Below are 23,988 nucleotides of genomic sequence, written 5' to 3' on the forward strand. Positions count from 1 at the left end.
GAGCTAAAGCAGTCTGAGTGCTCCACAGGAAACTCTAAGAATTAAAAACTACATCCCCTCACTTGCCCTCCTGCCTTCACAGTCAGGCTAGTCTGAGGGCTTTAATCACAAAGCCTGCATGGGTGGGAGGGCTGGGGGGTTAGATGTGGGGTTTAATTATGGTCATTATGTAATTGGATAAAATTCTACAGTAAATTCTGCAGTATTACAGGCAAATTAGAGATAATTAAATACTTCTCCACAGGCCTATATTGCTATCAAATGAATACCATTTGTCACTGGACATATATCTCCTCAGCTGACATGACACTAAATATTTCAACTGGGAAACCAAGGCACAGGTCAAACAGCCCCTTTGAAAGCACACACTTCAGACCAAGTCCAGACAGGCAGACTGCAAGATGTAGCTCTGTTGTCACAGAGATAAGAACAGTGTGGGAGCAAACAGGTATTTCTTTCAGAACTTATTTTCCAGGCTCTTTATTATTGTGCTACTGCAAGATTAATGTGTGCACATTATTCAAAAATCCAGACTGTCAAATGAGAGTGTGATCAAGCTTGGGTGCTGTGTTCTGGGGAGAAGCATTTTGAAATAGGGCTCAGCTCTGAGAGCAAATAGCTCTGGTAACTGAGATGTTTGCCCTCAGTGTGCTCCAATAAACTGATTTACCTTTCTTCTTTTTTTTCCCCTTTTTTTTTTTAAGAGCTGACGCAAGTTTGTCAAAGGGAGTTGTTTGGTGTAGCAGCTGGTGATTGGTTCATCCCATACACTCCCATTTGTCTTTAAATCACTGTTCAACTGCTCTAGGTTGCATATGAGTAAACTTTTTCTTACAGGTGCAATTCCTAAAAGATATAACCTGTCTAGCAAGTGAGGAAAGGAACCTGCTTAACTCAGAGGTAAACTTTTTTTCTTTATAAAATTTTATCAAAGTATTTTAGACACTGGCCGTATCTTCAGACACTGGGAATTATAAATTTAATTAATCTCTAAATATAAGCACAATATGAAGGATAGGCTCCTTAAGATTTACTGACATATTAATTTGTACTGGCAAATATCTTTGATATTTCTTCACGAATGAAATTTAGACTTCACTTTTGTACAGAAAATCAAAACCTAAGCAACCACAGAACAGCAAAAGTATTCAAAATTTCCCAGTCAATTAAGAAATGAATGATTGCTTGCCTTTGCAGGCCTTGGCTATCTTCTGAGAAATTTTTTCCAGGCTCTCGAGTTACTTGGCTAATATTTCTTTGAACAAATTAATTTGGGAAAGTGGGCTTTACATTTTAATTATTTATTTGACAGCTGCAACACTTATTTCATTTTGAAATAGCCACATAGACAATAACCTTATAAAGTCACTGTCATGAAGACGAAGAAACTGGCAAAATCTGCTACATTGGATACATTGGCAGAGATTACAAATATTGATATTGCAAAACCCATGAAAGTGTTAGTCATATCTGTGACCCAGCATTATTTGCCCAGTGGTTGTCCATTTGCCTAATGTTCTAACTGCAGACTGGACAGAAATCAATAACCTTGTGAAATCAGATGCCAAAATTTTCATGATTTTCCGAATCATTGCTGGAAACCATTACTTAATAAATTATGCAGAGCAGTACCCTATGCTTGAAGAGGAAAATTAGTTTTATAGAGATAAATAACTGTCCTCTAATAATAGGTAAATTTCTTCTGCAATGAATATTTCCATTTTAATACCATACTTTAGGAAAAATCTTTTCTGTTCAGCCAAATGCTACAAGAGGCAGCAAAAACTTCATTATATTGAGGGCAAGTTTGAGAAACACTGGAAATCTAAGAGATTTCTCTTGTGTGTTTAGGCACCAAAATCATAGCTCTGAAGCAGAAAGCATTAAATCCCAGGGCAGCTAAAGCAGGAAAACTTTGGTGGTTTTCCTCCAGTATTGCAGGCAAAGCTTCTGGCAGGGCCCAGGCCTGCCCAACCTTGGTGGCTGTGCTTTCACACCATCCCTGCCCTGGTTCCTGGCTGTTCCTCCAGGAGCAGCAACCCACCAGCACAAACCCCTGAAGCGGTGCAACTGAGAGCCCAATGTCAGTGCATCCCCTTTATCTAAATATCTTGCAGGCTGAGTAACAGCTCCAGAGCTACAGGGTCACCCCATGTCCCCCTCAGGTGAAGCAGTGACAGCTCTGCCTTTTCTCTGTTACTTGTGGGGAGAACATGCTACCAGTGCCTGCACATCTCCCAAAGCCCTCAGTATCTGCAGTGCTAGGAACCAAAGATATGGATTGCCACCAACTAAGGACCAGCCCTGCCAAGTTCTACTGAAGTTCAAAGGCACCATTGGTCATAATCACAGTTACTAGAGTTTGCAATATTCAAATCTAATAGCAGTCCTGTTTTATGGGTCTCATTCTCCCCATATTTATGCCAATGGCATTCTGCTCATGGTTCGTAAACCTCTGGAGTTCTACCAACCTCTCCCTAAAAAATTACAACTGCAAGAAAGCAGGTTTTCAATAGACTTAATTTTGCCAACTGAATCTTTGTGCTTTCACCAGAAGACTTTTAGGAATTCAAAGATTAAAACAATAAAATAAAATAGAAAATCGTTGCTTTATGCAGCGGTTACACAGCCTCTTGAGATGACGTCCATAAATCAGACAACTTGTGTAAATGTTTGACGGGGCAATGTCCAGATGATTCTTATGCTGTAACATGTATTTTTCAGTCAATTTTTCCATATTGTTTGCTGTGCTGCACAAGCTTTCATCTTCTGCCTAATCTTTGTGCAGCTTAAATCCTGGCAACTTTTTTGCTTACTTTTCCTCCGGTTCTCATCTCTTTGAAGATCTGTATTTTTTGGACTGCCACTTCTGGAAAAGACATTTTTCCAACAAAAGTTAGGCAGTGCACACAGAGGAGGTTTTACCCTTTACCAGAACAGGGATGAACACAGATAGATTTGTTTGCCTGACTTCTACACCACAGATTAAAAATAAGCATCAAGAATTGGAAAAACTCTCTTTCTCAGACAGGGCAGTGTCTGTGTTTGAAGACAGTTCTGTGAATGAAACCACAGTTGTCAAGGCTCTGTTGGGGATGGAGGGGTGAGGAGAGTGTTACTGGTTTTTTATCTCATGGAGTTATTAATATCCTAAGCAAGCAGAATCCCCCAGGCATTGAAATGTGAGTGCCAGCAGCTCTGCCCTGATGCCTGAGTCACTCATCCCCCCACACATACAAACACTCCGTGAGGCAGCAGAAAGAATTAAATCCAACCACTCTCTCTGGTAGGAAATTTCCTAATGCACTGTGATATTGCTTCTCCTTTTCAGTTGTCTGGTCTGGGTGAATGCTTTTAGTAAGAAGCAAGGAATTTGACATTAATTTCTGTCCTGGAGTCAGTTTTAACCTCCAGGACTGGTATTTAAAGTTTATATTTGCATTTTAAACACATGCACACCAACATCTTGCCACTACAGATATGCTTGCAGACGTTCCTAAGCACAGCATATGATCAGTATCAGAGGACAGCGAAGGTCTGGTCTTTGAGCTGGACCTATACACACATAAATGCAAACCCAAGAGAGAGGCTATTAAATAACTGCAAATTTAATGTTGCAAAGCGCCAGACTTAGAAAATTATTTGTTGCAATGTTTTCTGCTATTGTTATTATGGAATGCTAAGCTGTATTTGACATGTCATATTTATGAAAATTGTCATCAATCTGGCCAGCGTGCCTGATTGCAAGGCAGCAGGTAAAGGTCCAGGGAACTACAGCTGTGGCCCCAAGTGTGTGCTCTCTGATCTCTGCTCGCTCCCTTCACTGGTGTCCTCTCAGCTGTGGAATGGAAATACAGAATGCATCAAGGGAGAAGGATTGCAGAAGTGCAGCATTTCTTGAACAGTGTTTTCCTCTTGAATCTGATAATAAACAAATGAATTCACATGTGTATCTACAGATGAGTCTGTAGCACACAGCTGCTGAAATCCCAGAGGTGAAGTTCTCTTTGTAAATTTGGATCATAAAATTTCATTTGGTCCATACAATAAATAAAGAGTTGAGCATTTATTCTTATGATTTTTTTAAAGGCAAGAATTTTTTTCATGGGGTAAAGATAATCAGTCTAATACCCATGTAATAATCCTGTGTGAGACAGAGCTTCCAGTGATGGGTTAAGTAAGAATTAAACACCAGTCCCCTTAGAAACTGGCCTATCAGAATTGCACCTCCCAATTACCAAAAAATGGTCATACAGAGATGCTCACCTCTGTCAGATCCCAGTGAAAGGCACAAATCTACGAAACATTTAAACCTGTGACAACATTAATCTTGCAACAAATGGGATAGCCTAAATACTGCTATACTCCTGTTTTTATCAGAAAACATTTCTGCCTCACCCTCCCCTAGAAAGTCCAAAGCAACAGTTCAGGAAATTTTTTTCTGCTGGCTTTGTATTTTTTCCAGATGCTGGATATCCACTGTGCATCTGTTGGCCTCTGCACCCTTTACCATTTGAAGGGAGACAGGAGAACCAAGTGCTGGCATATAAAGAGACTTTTATGCTTGCCCAGAATTTTCCCAGTCTGCAACAGTTTCCGCTCTTAATGCTATTACAAAGATCAAGCACAAACCAAACAATTCACACTGGTTTATCTAATTTGAAGAAAACTCTAATGAGTTCTGTTGTGTTTTGTTTGCAGAACAGAGTGTTCCGGCAGTCCCTGCACGACAGAGAGGACCCACAAGCAGACGGCACAGTGCTGTTTACCCTGAAGAAGCGAGTGTGTGTGCTGGAAAGCGCTGACCGCTCTAATGGATCGCATGGAGCTGCAAAAAGTCAACATCGAACCTGACGATCAGAGCAACAGTGGGGAAAGCCTCGAAGACAACTACAGAGAGCCAGCTGATTCAGAAAAGGCTGCAATTAGCAGGTAGGCTTTTCTTTCTTCTGTTAAGGCTAGAAAGCAGTAATTGATAAATAATCTTCACTAATGGCATCTGGGAAGTTTCCCCACAGCACTGACCCTCCTTGCTCTGTGCTCTGGAGGACAGTGTGCCCAGAACAGCAAGGCAACCCAGGTCCCCCCTTGCCTGCCACCACCTATCATCAGGCTCCCAACACAGACTAACCCTTGGCAATTTCCAACTACTCCAGTTGGATGGTACATATGTAAATTAATACACTCTCAGAGAAGTTCAGCCTGAGCACATTGAGGGGGAATGTTTCCCAGGGCAAGGAATGGAGGGCAGCAGGGACAGCCAGCCCTCAGACATTCCAGCAGAACCCACCACAGCACTAGCACCTGTGTGGCTGGAAAAAGACATCTCAAAACCAGCCATCAGTCTGTTGCTCTCAGCTCGCTGCTCCCTCCAGCACGTATCTCCAACAACGGTCTTTGTTCCCCAGATGTGAAGCACGTGCTCAGCTTCAGCGTGTTACTGACAGTATGGATATGCTTTCCAACATCTGCAATCAAGTGTAATTCAAAGATTACTGGGTCTAAAACTAAATTCCAAATGAAAGCAAAGATCTACAAAATGTGCCATTGGATATGAGAACTTTACAGGAGAACAGACCTTTTTTTTGCTGGATTTTTAAATATTCAGAGCAATGCCAAAGGAAATTTTCCAGTGATGACAAAAAGCACCACTCAAATAAAATGTGTATCATAAGCTTTATCTAATATTTTCTTATTTTTCTTTGTGTTCAGTCCCTTTGCTAGTGATGATGCAGAAAGTCAGAAGTTCCTTACAAATGGATATCTGGATAAAAAGAAATTGGAGGACTATGATGAAGAATATGTAAGTTTTATTCTTTTTAAATGAATGAATGAATGCTTACAAAGTAGATCTTATTGACCTGATTTTTTTCTTAAAGTGTCAGTAAGCAAAATTACTCTGGAGCCTGGCCAGCAAAATCTTGACTTTCAAAGAATAAACACATTTTCTAACAGTTAGTGCAGCAAACCATTTCTGTTATCTTACAAGTAAAATTCAATCTTTCCTACACAAGTAATCAGAAAAATTCCTTAGATCACACTTGAGCTTCAGTAGCATCTCCATGTAAACTCAGCTGAGATGTGCAGACAGTGGGGCATTGCACCCATTTTCACCCATTTTCTGACAGGACATTGTGCTCAGAAGGACTTTGTTGTTCCTATAGCCACGTAGATCTGTGCCTTAGTGGATACATGCTTGTATTTCTAGTTTCCAGCATCTGTGTAAATGAATCTAGATTCAGCTGCTCTGCTTTAGAGAAAGAACCTTATTGTTTTGGCTTTATGATGCTGCGCTCTACATCGTCAGCACAAGTCCAACTCCCTAGACAGCTCCGCATGCAAGTGGAAGCACAGCACCAGCTCCTGGGGCATGCATGTGGGTACCTCTCTGCTAGGATTTAATGTTACTCAATTGTTAGTGAATTTGATTAAATGAAAGGCATTATTTTATCAGTGGTGTTACAGATTTTATTGATGAATGATCACATAACATCAAAAATATTTTTTGTAATTGTAATCCAAAATTAAGAGCCATGTTCCCTTTTTCTTTTCCACTTGGCATCTGTTGTAACTCATTCACACACCATCCCCTCTCTCCTAGGTTTTGCCCTCTTCCATTCTTCTGCTTCCAGCCCTAGGCACACAGCACTCCTTTCTTTCTTTCTTCCCCCCAGACACCCTATTAGTTCCCCCCCAAAAAAGGGCATTTTACTTGGAGACAAATTCAATTAAAAATCTGAATAATTAAAAATTGGTAATTGGGAAACCTGTTTGATAAGAGCGTGTGTTTCCCTGGAGGCTGGCCAGCATAGCCAGTGTAACTGTGTCACCTCAATCACCCGTCAGGAATGCAAGCCTCTTCCTGACTGAGACGATGAAAGAGTGGGAAGAGGCAAACACTACCAGCACAGCTGTCTTTGGGGTAGACTCCTTTTGGTGGTAAGTGCCTCTGGGCCAGGGAACCTTGAAAAAGCTCCATCTCTAGGCATCAAAGGAGGAGTATAGGGAACACCAGCAATGAGGATAATTAGCCAGTCATGCTCAGTAAAATGCAAATGAATTGCCATTTTCTGTTCTTGCACCCAACAGCACCGGGGTAGAACTTCCTTTGGAATGTCCTCGTTCAACCTCAGCAATGCCATTATGGGCAGTGGCATCTTAGGGCTCTCCTATGCCATGGCCAACACAGGAATTATCCTTTTCATGTAAGTACATAGAAAAATAAGCAAATAGAATATAAGCAGGGGGCTGGAGCTGAAGTTTTTATGACTACAGTGGTATGTTAAGCTTGGTTTGTTAGCTGAAGATTCTTGTAAGATCCCCTGTAATGAGAGCATTTCAGCTCCACCACAAGGAACCATCCACAGCTGAAAATTCACTGCCGAAATTGTAGACCTCCTTTGTGTTAGAAACATGACTGTGAATTGATACTGTGCAGCCAAAAAACAGAAGGAAAGAACAGCATGCTGGTCCTAAAATAACAAGATCGATCTTGCCAGTTTACTATGGGAATCCAACAAGGAAATTAAATCACCCACAAATATGTTTGCATCACCCCAATCATCTAATCACTATGTAGAAATGGAAGAAGAGCATTCGATATCATCTGAAAGGGCAACATGCTTTGAGTGCAAAGGCATTCACAGATCTAATGTTGCTGCTGCAAGTCTGTCTGTACCCAATGTGCACAAAGGACAGCATTGATCTGTGACTGACAAACAGCATCTACACAGAATGGGTTTTGATAGACAGTAACATATAGCCACGGGAAGTTTTTTAATCTATGGCTAACATCTGTCTCTTTTTAATGAGATGAATTCTACCAAAAATATTTTTTTTTTAAATTATTGATTTTAATTTTAGCTTGAAGCCTTAATTTTAGCCTCTCATGAGACTGGAATAAACCATGATATTACTGTGTGACAATTAGCCATTTTTGACATTACTGAAATCTAGCATGTTTTTATAGAGCTTCTTGCTTGTGGGGACCGTGTAACTATAACAGCAACAGCATTTAAAATTTTACATGTAGCTTACAGTTGCTAAGAAACATCTCCTGTTTTGCCAGTATAATTTTTAACTGAAAATTAGCTGTAGATTCAAATGCTGTTCTGTATAAGCACTTCATAACACCTGCACCCAACTGGTTTAGATATAGTATGTGCAGAGCAAAAATTGGAAGCCAGTTCTAAAACTGACATTTTGTCAGAGTCAGAAAAATGTAGGATGCTTTTCTCATCCAGCTTTCTCTGAGCACTTGTACTAACTTGTATGCTGATAAATGATCACTGAAAAGAAAACTGTGATATGTTAAGCCTCACTAACAGGGAAAAATATTATCTTTATAATATCTTTATTTGAAACTCTGATCATACTGATTGGTGGCGAAAAATTCTGATACAAGCCTAACAATATTAGCGCTGTTGTCAGTGCTAAAGTTGGGAGTAATGCTAAAGCAAAAAACCTCCCCCCAGAGCTCACTTTCTTTGCTATGCTATTTCCATATTTTCTGAATGAGAACATTCTCCCTTTTGGTAAAGGAAGGATTTTTATTTAGAAATATGAACTAGTGTGTAGATACTGTTACCCCTACAGCAGTTATCCAATTGCTTGAAGTTCCTCTGTTTTCACATCCCGTGATGTTAGTGTTAGTGGGACAGAAAAATCCCATCTACTAAATGGAAACTGCTGGACATGAATTCTAATTGAGATGATGCTGGCAGCATTGTAATTTACTCTTCTCGTGCTGCCCAAGTGCTTTCATGCTGGAAGGTGTTCTACAGGGTGAAGGAAAATAGAAGGCTGACAAAATTCCAAAAGCAACACTTCTGCTGCCCAGCATGATTTAGCAAGTGCAACTAGGAGGACTTTGGTTTACCCCATCTCATGTGTCAGGACACAGAGATCATGTCTCTGAACAGCAGCTGTATGGGTGGCCTTGATGACGGAGGGTGCCACCTCAGCAGGATGTACCGTCACCTCAGACATGGTCCCCCCCTTACCATATTGCATGAGCCCACAGCAGGAGACAGCCCTGCCCGCACCAAGGTAGTAGCACTGTCTGTCTCACCTGAAGAGGGAAATTTCAGAGGAAATTGTGATGGTCTGGTGGTTCATCACTCAGCCCCAGGGCCTGAATCTGCTCCTAGACTCATTTATGAACCTGGCTGTCAGTGTCTCCTATATCTGTACCAAACCTCGTGTTCAGGGGAGTGGGAGATGTGGGCACAACCTCCTGTTCAGCCATGCGATAAAGTGCTTCCTTATTTTCTATCTCTGTCATGTTATTCTCTTCCTCACCAGCACTTGGGCAGGCTGATGACAAGATGGTTAAGGTAATAAGATATGTTGTGCACAGCACTGTGCCCCGAAAATCTCATACAAAGCTGCATTTTTCACAAGCAGTTTACAAGAGGCAGATAGCTGACATCACATAGGATGCACCTGTTGTGTGGCATAAACATGGCAGTAATCAGAATTACTGAGGTCAGGTACCAGTATCTTCAGGCAGACTAAGTCTACAAGCTAAGCTACCAGTGCTGCAAGAGCAGGTTTTCCAGTGTTGTGCCATGCTTTAACATGATGCAAGATTTCTAATGTACTCACACAGCAGGCAACTAACCTCCACTACACAGTGATATGCCAGAAGTCAAAAGCAGTGACCAGCCAAGAGATAGCACTGAAGTTGTCCCAGTTACCATTTGCTTTTGGGTTTCATTTTTGTATGGTTTTTTGACAGCTCTGATTAAGGAGAGATTTGAAAATGAGAGGTCAGCGGGCAGCTGAGAGTCCAAAGACCAGATTCTTGCATAGAAATCTGTTTACTTTAGTGGGATCTTGTTAAGATATAAGATTTGGTCCTTGTGGACTAGCACAGAACTAGCACTTACTGGACTTCAACAAGCCTTCAGGGGCACTTAGAGTGTATAAGCTGCAACTGTACTCACAAGGAAGCTACAATTGACACTTAGCTCTGCATTTAGCCTGGGCGACCAAAGAACAAACTTGCTGAAAACTATTTATGACGTGTTGAACTTCATGAGAATGAGCAAGTGTATGTTCAAATCAACTGAGTGTCTCTGAAGTCCTGCTTAGGATTCTGATTTCTGCTTTGCCTTGCAGAGTTCTGCTGCTCAGCGTAGCAATATTGTCACTCTACTCGGTCCACCTTTTACTGAAGATATCAAAAGAAGGAGGTAGGAGGCTGTGATTCACAATCTGTATTGCATGCATGTATTTTACCTTGGAATGCAATTTATCAAGTATGTCCAATTGTCATGGTTTGAGGCTGGTGCAATGCCAGTGCCCCCATGAAAATACACCCCCCTTGGTGTCTGCTGTGAGATGTGACCAGGAATAAGCAAAGCAGGCCCCCGCTTAGAAATAAAGAAAACTTTATTAACTACACTACAACTATATGTAAAAAGGAACACACAGGAAAAATGAAAACCTTCCAAAAACATTTCCTCCCCCCACCAAATTTCCAATACATTCATCCCTCAGATCACCAACTCTCAGTCCATCACCACTCTTTAGATAATCAATTCTCAGTTCATCAAGAGAATGATTGTGCCATAGGCTTCCCCAGGAAGCACTGTTGAAACCTCATGTGCTTCCATGTCACTCGTGGCACCGCCCGGGGAACATTTGCCATCGTGACATCTTCCTTCCATGCCCAGTGCTCTCACCACTGCATATGGGCCAGAACTGCATCTAGGGTTGTCCTTTTAAGGATGTCTTGTCCCATTCCAAAAAGAGCACAGTCTCTCCCCTTTGGGACACCAGCCCCTCCCAAATTTCACCCCCTGGGGCCAAGGGGTACCAACACTGAACTCTCTTGGCTCTGAGCCATTGCCTCCCCCTGGATGCAGTCTCTGTATCACAGGAAACATGATTCTGTCCATGGCTATAACAAGAAAGTCCAGCTAAGGCCACTCCATAGTCTCTTCCCACCTAAGATTCTTCTCTACTCTTCCAACATTGTTCACTTGCTCGAACCTTCATCACATTTGCCCATTTGTTCTTCCATTTCATCTCTAGCTCTCTTCTAGGAAAGGTTAATGTTCTGTGAAGTTTTCATTGTCCAAAAAAAGGTTAAAATCTCGGGCTCTGCAGGCCCGGATCTCCCACAGCGGCCCGACACCTTCTCCCTGCACCCCCCCTTCTTCTCCTTCTCGGCTGTGCTGCCGGCACATGTTTATCAAGCTCCAAGGCAGCACAGGCACAGGCACACTCTCTCTCTCATGGGAGGAGCTGCCTGATGCCTCCTGGTGCTTCTCCCACCCTTCTATCCTCAGGGCCTCTTCACCTCCCACCTCTGTCCAAGGCCCGGCCTACCTCACCCGGCCCCATGGCTTCCCCGTCCCTGCCTAGCCAGCAGCTGGGCCTGGGGAGGGATCCGAACTCTTTCCCCACTGGAACCCAAGAGAAGGTTTCCTGGGAATGCTCTGCTTTTAACCCCTGTGTTCTCAGAGGCTTATACATGTCCCCCAGTGTCCACACCAGGCGCCAATATTCAAATCTGAACACCCATTGATGTGACCACAGCATCCCAAAAAACTCACTTCCCCTCAAACCACAACACTAATGTAGTGGCCCATATTTTTGTTTTGATTTTGTTTGGGTTTTTTTTTTCAGGATCATTAATATATGAAAAACTGGGAGCAAAGGCATTTGGCTGGCCTGGGAAGTGTGGTGTCTTCATTGCAGTCACAATGCAGAATATTGGAGGTAAGAGACAAAAGTTTTCTAGCTTCCAATGCTCTTCCTACAAAACACAAGTGATTTCATTCTCTCCTCTGTCTGGCTAAATGGCAGCAGAGATGAGCCAGATACAGCATACACTGTATTGTAAAAATGAAGGATATGAGGAATTCATCTCACTTTTTTCAGCTACCTGACACTTCAGTGTATGGTGAAAGACAATCACCTGGGATCTCTCCATGGCCAGTGAAGAAGCTTCAATGATGGCTAAAGTGGCCTGACTGACCATCCTCAAGGAACTGGCCATTCTCTTCATTGACTATGGCTCAGCCTGTCAAAATAAAGGATTTATTTATTTAGTCACACTGTTATTTAAACAGAACTCATTTCTCTACTTTAGCAAAAACTTTTCTCTTTTTTTGGAACTACAGTTTTGGAAACTCAGTTCTCTAAAGGTTTTTGTTTTGTTTGGGTTTTTTTCCAGCAATGTCAAGCTACCTCTTTATTATTAAATATGAACTTCCTGAAGTCATCAGAGCATTTATGAAACTTGAGGAGAATTCTGGGTAGGTGTCTTTTCCCAGCCTGAACCTGAGATGAAAAATTTTCACTTTGATGTCAGTGATGATTATTTTTACTTTTATTCTTCCTGTTTAGAGAATGGTACCTTAATGGGAACTACCTCGTCATACTTGTAACAGTTGTGATTATTCTTCCCCTCTCCCTTCTAAAAAGCTTAGGTAAGCTTAGTGCCCTGCTTAAACTCATTTCTTAGTCCTTTAAGGATTGTGAATTTTTATGTAACTGAACTATTTTGTTCTGTTTTGTTTTGTTTTTCTTGCTGCACAGGTTATCTTGGTTATACGAGTGGGTTTTCACTGACCTGTATGGTTTTCTTTGTCAGTGTGGTAGGTGACTGTTTTGGTATTGTCTCCAGACAAATACACTGTATTTGTAAATACTCTGTAAACCTTAAATACTTTTATACTTTGTACTGTGGCAAGTTTATGTTAGGATAGCCCCTGCAAATTTATCAAATCAACAACCTATTCAGCAATAGGTGAAGTCAGAATAAAAAAAAATCAGTTAAAAAAACACTTGAGAATAAAAAATAAAGCAGGAAAACAGCAGAGGCAGAGTGACAACAAATATTTGCAGAAGAAGCAGAATTGGTAGCACTTTGTTTCTTGCATCCTCTCTTTCTCAGTGTCTGCTTTTACTTCTGTTGGAATACCACAGATGTCTGATCTCCTATAGAGGAACTTTTCTGATAACATTGTCTACTTTTTGTAGGTGATCTTCAAGAAATCCCAAATACCCTGTCCTCTTCCCATCATGGACCACGGGGTTGAAAACTGGACTGCCACCAATAGCACAGTACCAATGCACCTGGTCATGTTATCAAATGAGTCACTCAGTTCTGGTGTGAATTTCATGATGGACAACACAGCTGGGCACTTCCCAAGCCTTGAGGAGCCAAAAGATATCTCCCCGAAAAGCGGTGTAGAATACGAAGCGCACAGCGACAACAGTGACAAGTGCCAGCCAAAATATTTTGTGTTCAACTCACGGGTAAGGGAGATCCTGTAGAACTTGTCTTCCACCACTTGTACCACAGCTAAACTGCTGCCTGCCAAGTCAGAGGTGCAGCCGTGACCATTCTTACTAATGGGAGCTTTATTTTACAGACTGCCTATGCAATACCCATCCTGGCATTTGCATTCGTATGCCACCCTGAGGTGCTACCAATATACAGTGAACTCAAAGAGTAAGGTTCTTAAATTTTGTCCCATACTTCCAGTTAACCATAGATAGAGATAATCTTCTACCTGTTGTCCATTGATTGCTGGTGTGTGAACACCCACATGATAATGAATTATTGCTTTCCATTGTAAGCAGATTTTGGCTTTGCTTTGGTCTTATAGTCAGATATTGGTGACAGAGAACCACTGCACTGATCAATATTACTTAGTAAAGGAGGAATATGGAAAGTCCTTCAAATGATCAGAAATAAACTGGGAAACTTGGTTGCACTGAGATAATTCTGGTTTCTAATAATACCTAAATGCGTTCTGTGTCTGTGTCAGTTGCACTTACTCTTAAAGTTTCTTGGGATGCCATTGGTTTGGGTGTCTTTGGTAGGCTCTTCACCCAGCCTGTTTTGCTTAACAAATATCAAAAATCCAATATAGTTGCTTAAAACAGCACAGAGTTAATAGCTGGGAAGGGCTAAAAAAAGGCATTTGCTGAACAGCAAAAATTGCATTACAGGGGGATGTGTTGCAAAACTCAAGGAGGTTAGGAACCATTACCTCCTGTTTCAGTAGGTTTAACCTCAGAAGCCATAGAAATTCTAATATGACTTGGGAAAATGCTTGCAGGTCCTATAAGATGAAGATTTTCTTTAACCAAAGGATTTATGGAGGAAGGATGTGATCTGCAAGGGGTTCTTGAACCTGCAGAACAGCCCTATGTAAGGGTATGTTCACATAGAGTTGGCTGAAAACTCCTGTCTATTATTGTCAACAGACCTTTAATTCTCATCCCTCCATTTTTTAATCTAAAATATACCATTTGAGATTAACATTTAATAAATAGTGATATACAAAATAATGTGGCACATTTTTATGTTGCCACAGAAAAAGCAATAGAAATGCAGTTTCAACATATTTTATAAATCTTTGCTGCTCTGCACCATTGTAAAGCATCAAGAGCTCTATGTAACCAATATATTTGCTATGAAATTTCTGTCTGGTGAGGGTGTGTCAGAGAGTTAAGATCCTTCAGAGCACTTCTTGTACAAATAGAGGCTTTATAGGACTGTTACTCTCTTTCTTTTGTACTTCAGTCGCTCCCGAAAGCGGATGCAGAATGTCTCAAACATCTCCATCACTGGCATGCTTATCATGTATCTTCTGGCTGCCCTCTTTGGATATCTTACTTTCTATGGTAGGTCAAAACACTGTTCCCTGCAGAATTTTCCCTCACTTTTTAATGCAGGCAGGCAGGTTCTATCACAAAGACTCAAGTATTAATGTATTTTCTAGGGGCCTGAATCCAAGTTTAAGCAATAATCAATTATAATACACAGTGCGTAACCTTCTGAGTGAACTGTGGGACTTATCCAACTGTCAGGCCTCACCTGTGAGAGACTCCAAGGCACCTGCTGGGGGGCCAGTCTTGTTTCCCTTGACTTTGTGAACTCAGACAAGAAGCTGCTGTAAACTTGACCCTTGGCAAAGGCCAAGAGTACTAAAAATACTCCAGTGCTCAACAGTTCTACATGACACTACTAAGTGCTATCCAATCTGTCTCTGACGCCACTAGTTCAGTTTCATCTATGCTGAAAAACAGGTGCAAATCATTCTAGTGTAAAAAAAATCTGGATGAGCTAAAGTAACCGATGGGCAAACAGAGTAGTCCCTCTATTAGCACACCATTTTGTGCAAACGCCACCTCTTTTTACCTTGTTAGTCCCTCCATACAGCAGAGAAGTGAATGATACAGCACACTCTGCTCCCTATCACTGGGGCAAGAGGGCTCTGCTTGAGAGCTGAGACATCTGGGTGGAGGTCAAAAGGAGCTGTTACCAGTTCAGTAACAGTTCAGTGAGTTGTTTCATATCACAGAAATTATTTTTACTTCAGGTTGTACATCCACTTAATGATTTTCTCAAAGTCATGTCAAAGATGCTAGAGTACAAAGCGTCACCTCAGAGCTGCATTACCCTCATCATCTCTGAATGATGGACTAGTATCAGTCACAGTGGGAAAATTCCGTTTTCATGTCTAGCCCATAACTTATATCTAATGGCAGCAGCTGGACTAAAGTTAACCTTATCTCTTATGTGGCTGCAGTATAAAGATCCTTTTAAATGTGCAAGGTACTGCTTAAGTGATTTAACTCCTTTCTCTTTCCTTTTTGTAGGAGAAGTTGAAGATGAGCTTCTTCACACATACACTAAAGTGTACACATTTGACACCCTTTTGCTGTCAGTTCGCCTGGCAGTGCTGGTGGCTGTGACCCTGACCGTGCCCCTTGTCCTTTTCCCTGTAAGTAACAGAGCTGAAATCAGGGTAACCCATATTCACTGACTGAATGTGATCAACAAAAGATTTTAACACTGAAGAAAAGTAAGCCTGAGCTTTGTATTTAGAGAAGTCTGTTTTCTCATTTGACCAAAGCCTGGACCTTAGGCATTTAGGGTTGCAAAATTTGAAAGACTGAAATAAATCAGTCTTTATAAATATATCAGGAATTACTTGTCTGTCTTCCTGGGTCTTTCTGTACTTTATTTGTCAGAGCAGTCCCAAGTACCAAAGTCTTGGAGATATACTGAAACCACTTATGAGATTTCCTAATACAGACACAGGCACCTACTATAGCACCCAAACTTAGGACAGACACATGAAGTTCAGGTCACATATTGTGCAGGACTCCCACACTGGGCTGCTGAAATACAGGGACAGAGGGCCCTGTGCTCACTTTACAGGCTTGAGTTTGTGGACAGGTGAGGAAACTAAATGCCAGGAAAAAAGAAGTGTAAAAGAGCTGCACATTCAGTTGTCCGAGCAAAGTTTGGAACTTCTGTGTGTTCTTCACGAGGAAAAACACAATAACCACAGTTGCAGGGACAGAAAGACGCAGGTAAACAAATTGCTCTGCAGGGGGACTGACCCTCCTCAGGGATCAATCTCCCCCAGTGGGCAGAACTCCAGGCTCCAGAATGTATAAAACTGAGCCTCATGTCTTCCCTGAGCTGCCAGAGGAGAAAATAGCTGATCCTCATAATCTGGTGTTGGGAGGCTGGTGTCTCATGAGTACAGCACGTACAAGGCCAGCACCAGGAGGGCTCCCAGCAAGCTGCATCACAGCACAGTGTTCCCATCTGAGTAACCAGGGGGTCCTGTTGCTCTCTTGTCCTGGGTGCAACACACACTCTGCATAGGTACTGTTTCCAGGCTTCCTGATAAATCACTAAGAGCAGTGATCACTGCTCAATGTTGTCTACTAAATTAAAAAAAAATTTGAAAAAACAGGTATAAGGCACCGTGAGTGGTCAGTCCTTCTAGATTGGAGAGCTCCAGTGCTCTGCCTTAAAAATCATGTTCAAACCAGTGGCTAAATGCTTAAATTAGTCTTAACAAATTGATCAGTCTTAATGGGAAAACAAGCTAATGGCCTTGAAGAAATCTGTCTGTCAGGTGTAGCATTTTGTATTTTTAGATTTCTGCATAATCATTTTAATATTTGAATAGTTAGCAGCTACAAACCACAACACTGATTTTTCCATTAAAATTACTCCTGAGAAAATATCTTTTTCTTGTAAACCAGAATACCAAAGAGCTTTACACATTCTATCAGGACAGCCATCTCAGCAGATCTTACTCCTTCAAATAAGTAGTATAACTATATCAACTACTTTTTTAAATTAATCATCCCATTTGTATTTTCTTAAAGTAGTCAGAGTCTTTTATTTAAAAAAAAATTCATTGCATTGCCAAAAAAATAAATTTAATATAGATCTATATATTAGTCACTGTAAAACTTCGGTTTGATAACTTCTTTTTAAGGATTGTGTCACAAAAGGAATAATGCTCAATATGCTGACAGTAAGCTCACAGGAATGCAGGCAGAAAGTTTTCTGGGTAATAAACCTATCTTACACCAACTCAAAAACTGGACAAAATATTTTAAATTTGCCTCCCTCTTCCTAGTATTAGTTCACATCAACCTGAAAAACATAAAGTACAAAACTCATGATGTGTTTTCTAGTGATGTACTACACTGAGAGACCCCCCATATATTTATTTAATTGCCAAACTCACCTGAAAGAAGTTATATGTTAATTTAAAACAACCAAACAGAAGTGCATTTGGAGTTTTTTGGAGTGTAAAAATATTTTTGTTCAATTTCTAAATACCAACTTTTAAGTTAATTTTGGTACTTGAGAATAACATCAGCTCAAGCTACCAAATGGATTTGCTTTTGGCCTTTTTTTCTACTTACTATCTTTTATGTTGTAAAAGCAAAAAAAATCCATGATGTGTGATAAAGTCAATGAAGCAAAAAAGAATCCTCTGCAATTGGTTTTAGGGTTATAATTTCCAAGTGGCATTGAAAAATATGCTTTACTTCTCAGAAAAGTATATGTATATATTTAATGATTAAGTACAGCGTCTTCCTCTATCTCTCAGAAAAGTAAATGACAGAATTCTTGTGGGATTTTCATCAGGTTCAGGAGTACAGCAAATCATATTTCACACATACTTTTTTTTTGCCTGCTGATTAGTACTTATAGTGGGGGAGGCTCTTTGAGGATTTTTTGCTGATATTAGCATCTTTCAGTTGAATAGATTTCATGTCCCTGATTTTACACCCTATTTACTTGACTTTCTCCTGCACTGCAAATATTTGAGTTTCTGCATTAAACTGTGAACCCAGTTCTCAAAAACCTACATCAGAGTGAGACTATATTATGGGAATCAAAGACTGAAAACACATTTTTTCAGTCAGAATTTCTCACAACAGATGTAACTAATATAGAAATTTTTTTAACTGAAAGCAAAGATAAATTAACTCCTGTTTTACTTTCCCTGTTGTCTTTCATCTCGCAGATCCGTTCATCTATCAGTGCATTGCTGTTTCCCAAAAGGCCATTCAGCTGGATAAGACATTTCCTGATTGCAGCAGTAATTTTGGCTTTTAATGATCTGCTTGTAATTTTTGTCCCAACTATCAAGGACATTTTTGGATTTATCGGTAGGTTTCATAAATACTTTTTGTTGACTCTATTGTCCTTTCTACAACATATTTACATTCAGGGACTGAAAGTCAATCTCTGTTTGAGTCTTACAGTAGAGAAATATAAACACAAATTGAATTTAAAGGGAATGTAAGGATTCCCAAACAGCTGACAGACAAAGGTATAAGCTACCCAACCTTGTTGTTACTTTGCATGAGGCACAAGGAATCCAATAATCCCGCTATTAAAATTTGTAAGGAATTCCCATTTTGACCAAAAGGAAATTTAATACATATGGAGGAGAGGGAAATCAGCTTTGGTTTTGAAGTAACTATAGCGGGAAAAAATGTATTGACTTCCAAAGTATTGTGCTAGAAAAAGAAGAAAAGTGACACATTTCATTTGGCATTAACAGTTCTCTGCCTACCACTTTCTTTCTGTCAGTTTTGGCCTCTGACCAAAGAGGTCAATGAAGAGTCTCCATGCTCTGAAGTGCTTGAGGATGCAGGGGTGCAGATCCCTTGAGAAAGGTACCTCGATGGGATTTCTGCAGCTGGTTTGCTCCTCCCTGCCTTTTATACCCAGGATTTCATGCTGGACTCTGCTGAGCAGAGAGGAGTCGGCACTTCTTAGGCACAGATCATCTGCTCTCTATTCAATACCTGCTTTCCAGGGTCATCCTACTGGGAATGTCCATTTGTCCTTGCTTCACCTGACAGCAGACAGGCTTCAGCTGATGTGCAGACATCTCCACCACAGGCAGCCAGACCACTTTGAAAAAACCCTCCCAGTAACAAGTGTCTCTTCAGGCCCCAAGCACCCAAATGAGTGTTTGGACATCCACAGCTCTCCACAAACGTAGTCTATAGAGAGAGCCCCTTGTACAGTTGGGCTCAGAATGGCAGCTGCCTCCCCACAGGCTCTCTTTTGCAGGTGCACCATTCTGCTTTACTGACAAATGGTGCAGCACTCAGGTCTGCTCTCTCTTCCAGGAGCCTCTTCCGCTACAATGTTGATTTTCATCCTCCCTGGTGCCTTCTACCTGAGAATTGTTAAGAAGGAACCCCTGAGGTCTCCTCAGAAGATTGGGGTAAGAGAACTGGGGGCAATTGCAAAAGAAAGGGTAGGAGGTTGTGTGATTTCCACTCTTCATTAGCACTCAGACCATTGACTTCCAACATCTGGCACTTGCTCCTGAATGGTAGTGTCTCACTCAAAATACAGGTTGGGCAGTGGGATTCATCTGAGGCTCCTCAAGACAGAGCCTTTAGAGGCCTACTGCTCCTGACTCTCACCTAAGTATTTAGGATAAAGTATGTCTTAAACCACTAGAAAAAGAGACTTAATCCAATCTAAACTCCAGTTAACACCTGCATTTTCATAAATAGCACCAAGACGGTCTATAAGAAGTTGATGGTTCATGCTAGAAGACCAGCTGTGGACTAACAGGAAGATTTGAAGTCAAGGTTAAGAAGGAAATTGCATTTCAGAGATAAATAAGTAATAGTGAGCTCTCCTCTGTGACAGATCCACAGACCTTATATGAAGGTCTATCATTTATGCACAGCATGTGTCTATGTCGTGCTGGATTGCCACTGTAATGCTTTTCATCCTGAACATCAATAACTGTCTGCAGATTTAACTATCACAGAGGAAACGTTCTTTGAAAATGTAATTAGAAAAGTTATTGATGAAATATATATTTAGGCACATAATGTAAACAGATGGGAATATATGCATCTATATATATATGTATGTTCACAAAAGTCATGTGACTGATACATACTTCTAGTATAAAAGTAATTTATTATGATGAAATTATTTCTACAATGTTTTTTCCAGCTGTTAGAGAGCTCTCTCTGTAGAGAGACTGCGAATATTTTTTCGTGTGTCTTTGTTCACTCTTCATGTTGGTATGTGTTAGGCACATCTAGAATTTCACATCTTGCACTGAGATCACATACAATATTCATCTTTATTTTACAAAGACAGAGTATTGTTAAGGGTGGACAGATTATGGTAAACTAAAGCTCCACTAAAGCAAAGGGTGACTACAAGCATCTGAATCCCTTGAATATGTACAGAAACACTGTCAGATAAGAGACATGGGCTTACCTGTTTGTCTAATAAGGATTCAGCAGATTAACTCTGAAGTTGTTTTTAATTCCAAAGACTATAACCATTGACTGAAAATTTGTCATTTTTTAACAATAAAAAACAAAGATGTTTCTTTTATATATTTTTTATTATTGTTCACGGTACCAAAGTGGCTTGTTTTCAGATCTCTCTTGGACTGATATTCACACAGGACTACCTCTGATTCATGTATCCCTGTACAATATTACTTGGGCTTTCGTCACATAGAATAAGCCAAACTTAGGCCATGGGTATTACACTAATGCAGATTCAGTGGGGCAATCTATGAGCTATCGCCTCTAAGTCACTAGCTTTATTAATTAAATTTCATTTCCTAATTGCAGGCTCTAATTTTCCTCATAGTTGGCATAATCTTCATGCTTGTGAGTATGACTCTTATTGTAATGGACTGGATTTACAATCCCCCAAGTTCAAGACATCATTAACCTGTGAAGACAACGAAGTGCGTTTCATAACACAAATATTTGTATTGTGTGCTCTGAAGAACATCTGAATGGGATTGTTATTCCTAGCTAGTAACTGCAGTACTTTGAAGACAGTTTCTGGTAGGGTCACAAGAACCCAATGGAGTCTACATCATCCTTGTCAATAAGGATTGTTATTTATGCATTAGGAATCTGAGCTTAGCATTTCTGGCCAGGTGAAATGAAAAGTGTGGTGTGAATGCTTTCTGTTTTCAAAACCAAAATAACTCTGTATACAGTTCTCAAAAACAGCTTGGTGTCACCCCTTTCAAAATCTCCCATGATGATAGTAACCACAGCTCCTAGAGCCTTGGGAAGGTAATGGCCAGAAAACCAGCCAGTGCCTCATTTTCAATCTGAAGGTCATGGGAGTGGCTGCCCAGGTCCAAGAGAAAGGCTGTGGTTTCTGAGGGGATCTGGAAGGTGATTCCTCTGTGCCTGATAGACTGACCTGCCTGTCAGAAAGACAGTGGACAAAGCTTTCCACTTGACTTTGACAAGCCAGTGGACAAAGCTGAGTGTTAGATTTCTTGCCCAGATTCATCACCCAGCTGTTGTACAGAATAAATATCTCTGGCACAGATTCTCTGTTGGGGCAAGTGCTTGAAGAACAGTAGAGTATTCTCACTTTGTTTTTAAAGATGCTTGTGCTGGAAATATCAGTCATTTCTGCAGTAAAGGTTTTTTTGTTCTTTAATTTTTAATTATTGTGTGAGCTTATATCACTGAACAAGTTGTATCCTCCATAAAAACTTGTCTTCCACTCTCACAGGAATTTAAGGAGACCACAAGGTGTGACAAAGCACCCTCTCCAGTATTGTTCAGTACTTGTGTATTTGATAAATGTTCAGTGCAGGAAACTGTAATTTGCTATATATAAAAATATATGTATTTATGTACATAATTTTTTGTTTTCTTCTAGTCATAAAAATGTTATCCTGTGGTATATGATTTTTGATTTTTTTATGTGTCACTCTGTTTTCATAGCCACACACTTAATATTATTTTGAAGGAAACATATTGAATTGGTGGGTTTGTAAAAGGTCTGTTTTTATTCACCAGTGGTTTAACTATACCTGTAGCAAGCCCTAATTGCTACCTGTGTAAAAACACATTCATATGTTTACTACTTACATTATAATAAATTTCAAGATGTTTTCCTCTTGAGAATTCTTGATACATGCCTTGAAATTTTGTGTTGCCACTGTACACCACAAATTTGAATTACTTGTTCAATTGCTGTACCTCATCTGGTCTATGCATACATCAGCGTTTAACAACATCCTGTATGGTTAAGTCATGCAAGGGCAACAGCATTATTGACAATCTCAAGTGTATTAAGCTATACAGCTGTGCAAGAAAAGGAAAAAAGCATTGCATTCCATGCTATGTTCATGTTTAATTAACAGTCAAATCATGAATTGGGCTGTGTCATGGAGTACTCACTACATATGCTCTCTGCACACATCAGGGAAAATCAGCCAGAGGGGTCTTGCTGACTCCTTAGCAGAGAGAAGGAGTTGGGAAGGTGCCACTGTTGGGTTTATCACACTTACACAAATCCAAGCTCATGTAAAAGGAGTTTTCATTTTCTGACTTGGAAATCTGTTGAATAAACATATTTTACTCAAAAACCTGCAGATCCAGATGGCTGTGAAGTACTCAAAAATTGTCTGTGCTCCCACCTTGCCTTCACACAAAATTTTATTTGTTTGTGTGTCTTTGTGTGCATAAATTGTGCATACTTACAGAATAACTGGAAAGGAATATATATATTTCATGTTAAATGCTTCCTTTCTGAGCAGTATTATAAGCTCACTTAAGTACTGTATCCTTAATATACTGGGAAACACTCCCTTATGAATGCTAAGTCTGCCTCTGCATTTTTTAAAGAAAATAGTGCCAATAATATTTTTAGTTTAAGCAGATAAGTATAAACAATGTTGCTTTATTATTGAAGAGAACTTTAACATGGACCAGAATTAGTAGGAAAACACCACCATACCTCTCTTCCTGTTACTATTACTGAGAGTTGTATGCGTGAATTTGTAACTGCATCTTTACTTCAGAGTTAAAACATGTATTGTGACTACAGCTGAGTGCAGGAATTTGTGTAGTCCACCCAAAATATACAGATGACCTCAAGAAAAGTAACAGAACTATGGCATAACTCACTGCCTTTTTATGGAAAAAAAATACAGGGGTAGAGGGGTCATAAAATGTTGAGGTTTTGAGTTAAAATACATTGGTCACAATGATATGCTTCTGCTGCACACTCTGAGAGTAAGGGCAATATTGCTCTCTAACTATTAGCACTGCTGAGAATGCTGGTTGTTGGAGTTTCTTATTCATTTTGTAATGTTGACAGAAGGCTTGGTGAGGATTTTTATTATTAGACCATCCATTAATGTATAATAAATGAATTTTTTGAAGACTGCAGATTATTCTTCATCTGCTTGAGTCCAGCAGAAGAATTTTTGTTTGAAAACCAAGCAGAGTCAAGGTGGTAACCTTAACACAGGTATTGCTAAAACTTCATTCCCTTTTAAGAGAGAAATTTGTGTATCCACGTATTTGCAGATGAGCAAGATGGCAGCCCCTTCATAGAATAACCCTTTGGCAATTCCCTGTTTTCTATCTATTCATAGAGATGCATTGATGTCATTGGGTATGGTGAATGGCTGGTGTTAAAAGTGGGGTTATCTGTGAGATATTGAATGCCTCATTCTTTGGATTAGCTGGGACACATGGTATGGCAACTAAATATAGTATGGGACTATATATAGTATATCACTAACTATAGTATAGGAGCCCACACCACATGGTGCCACTATGTATAAATACTTCCTATCATTGCAGGTGCAGGTTTTCCCACTGTTACATACTTGTCTGATGCATTCTCACAGCCCAAAATATACT

The 23,988-nt window shown here is 40.3% G+C and overlaps 1 protein-coding gene and 1 long non-coding RNA gene across 6 annotated transcripts in view; one reads left to right on the forward strand and one right to left on the reverse strand.

Moving 5' to 3' along the window:
• Positions 1 to 751: 751 nt before the first annotated feature.
• On the forward strand, positions 752 to 22,020 carry SLC38A4 (solute carrier family 38 member 4). Of its 2 annotated transcripts, none has more exons than XM_005480540.3 (16): positions 752 to 900; positions 4,702 to 4,932; positions 5,713 to 5,803; positions 7,090 to 7,205; positions 10,123 to 10,196; positions 11,638 to 11,730; positions 12,188 to 12,269; positions 12,361 to 12,443; positions 12,553 to 12,611; positions 12,997 to 13,275; positions 13,392 to 13,471; positions 14,552 to 14,652; positions 15,631 to 15,755; positions 18,321 to 18,465; positions 19,441 to 19,538; positions 20,929 to 22,020. In XM_005480540.3, the coding sequence occupies exons 2-16, from the start codon at positions 4,814 to 4,816 to the stop codon at positions 21,028 to 21,030; spliced, it is 1,647 nt and encodes a 548-aa protein (XP_005480597.2). In that variant the 5' UTR covers positions 752 to 900; positions 4,702 to 4,813; the 3' UTR covers positions 21,031 to 22,020. The 2 variants fall into 2 exon arrangements, with proteins under 2 accessions (XP_005480597.2, XP_074395920.1); XM_074539819.1 differs by having other exon boundaries at positions 759 to 900; positions 4,707 to 4,932.
• Positions 22,021 to 22,384: 364 nt separating this feature from the next.
• LOC141728850 (uncharacterized) overlaps positions 22,385 to 23,988 on the reverse strand; it is a 39,590-nt gene continuing 37,986 nt past the window's right edge. For all 4 annotated transcript variants that reach the window (XR_012580094.1, XR_012580095.1, XR_012580092.1 and 1 more), the window contains one exon: positions 22,385 to 22,674. This is a non-coding gene — a long non-coding RNA (uncharacterized LOC141728850). The remainder of the gene's footprint in view (positions 22,675 to 23,988) is intronic.

Source organism: Zonotrichia albicollis, chromosome 4 (genome assembly GCF_047830755.1).
Source record: "Zonotrichia albicollis isolate bZonAlb1 chromosome 4, bZonAlb1.hap1, whole genome shotgun sequence".
NCBI classification, from domain to species: Eukaryota; Metazoa; Chordata; class Aves; order Passeriformes; family Passerellidae; genus Zonotrichia; species Zonotrichia albicollis.

What these genes read in the sequence shown, in the direction of transcription:
- SLC38A4 (XM_005480540.3), top strand. Translation starts at nt 4,814, where the DNA reads ATGGATCGCATGGAGCTGCAAAAAGTCAACATCGAACCTGACGATCAG. An exon ending in AGGACTATGATGAAGAATAT is followed by an intron (nt 5,804 to 7,089) that starts GTAAGTTTTATT and finishes TGCACCCAACAG; the next exon opens with CACCGGGGTAGAACTTCCTT. An exon ending in CTCCCTTCTAAAAAGCTTAG is followed by an intron (nt 12,444 to 12,552) that starts GTAAGCTTAGTG and finishes CTTGCTGCACAG; the next exon opens with GTTATCTTGGTTATACGAGT.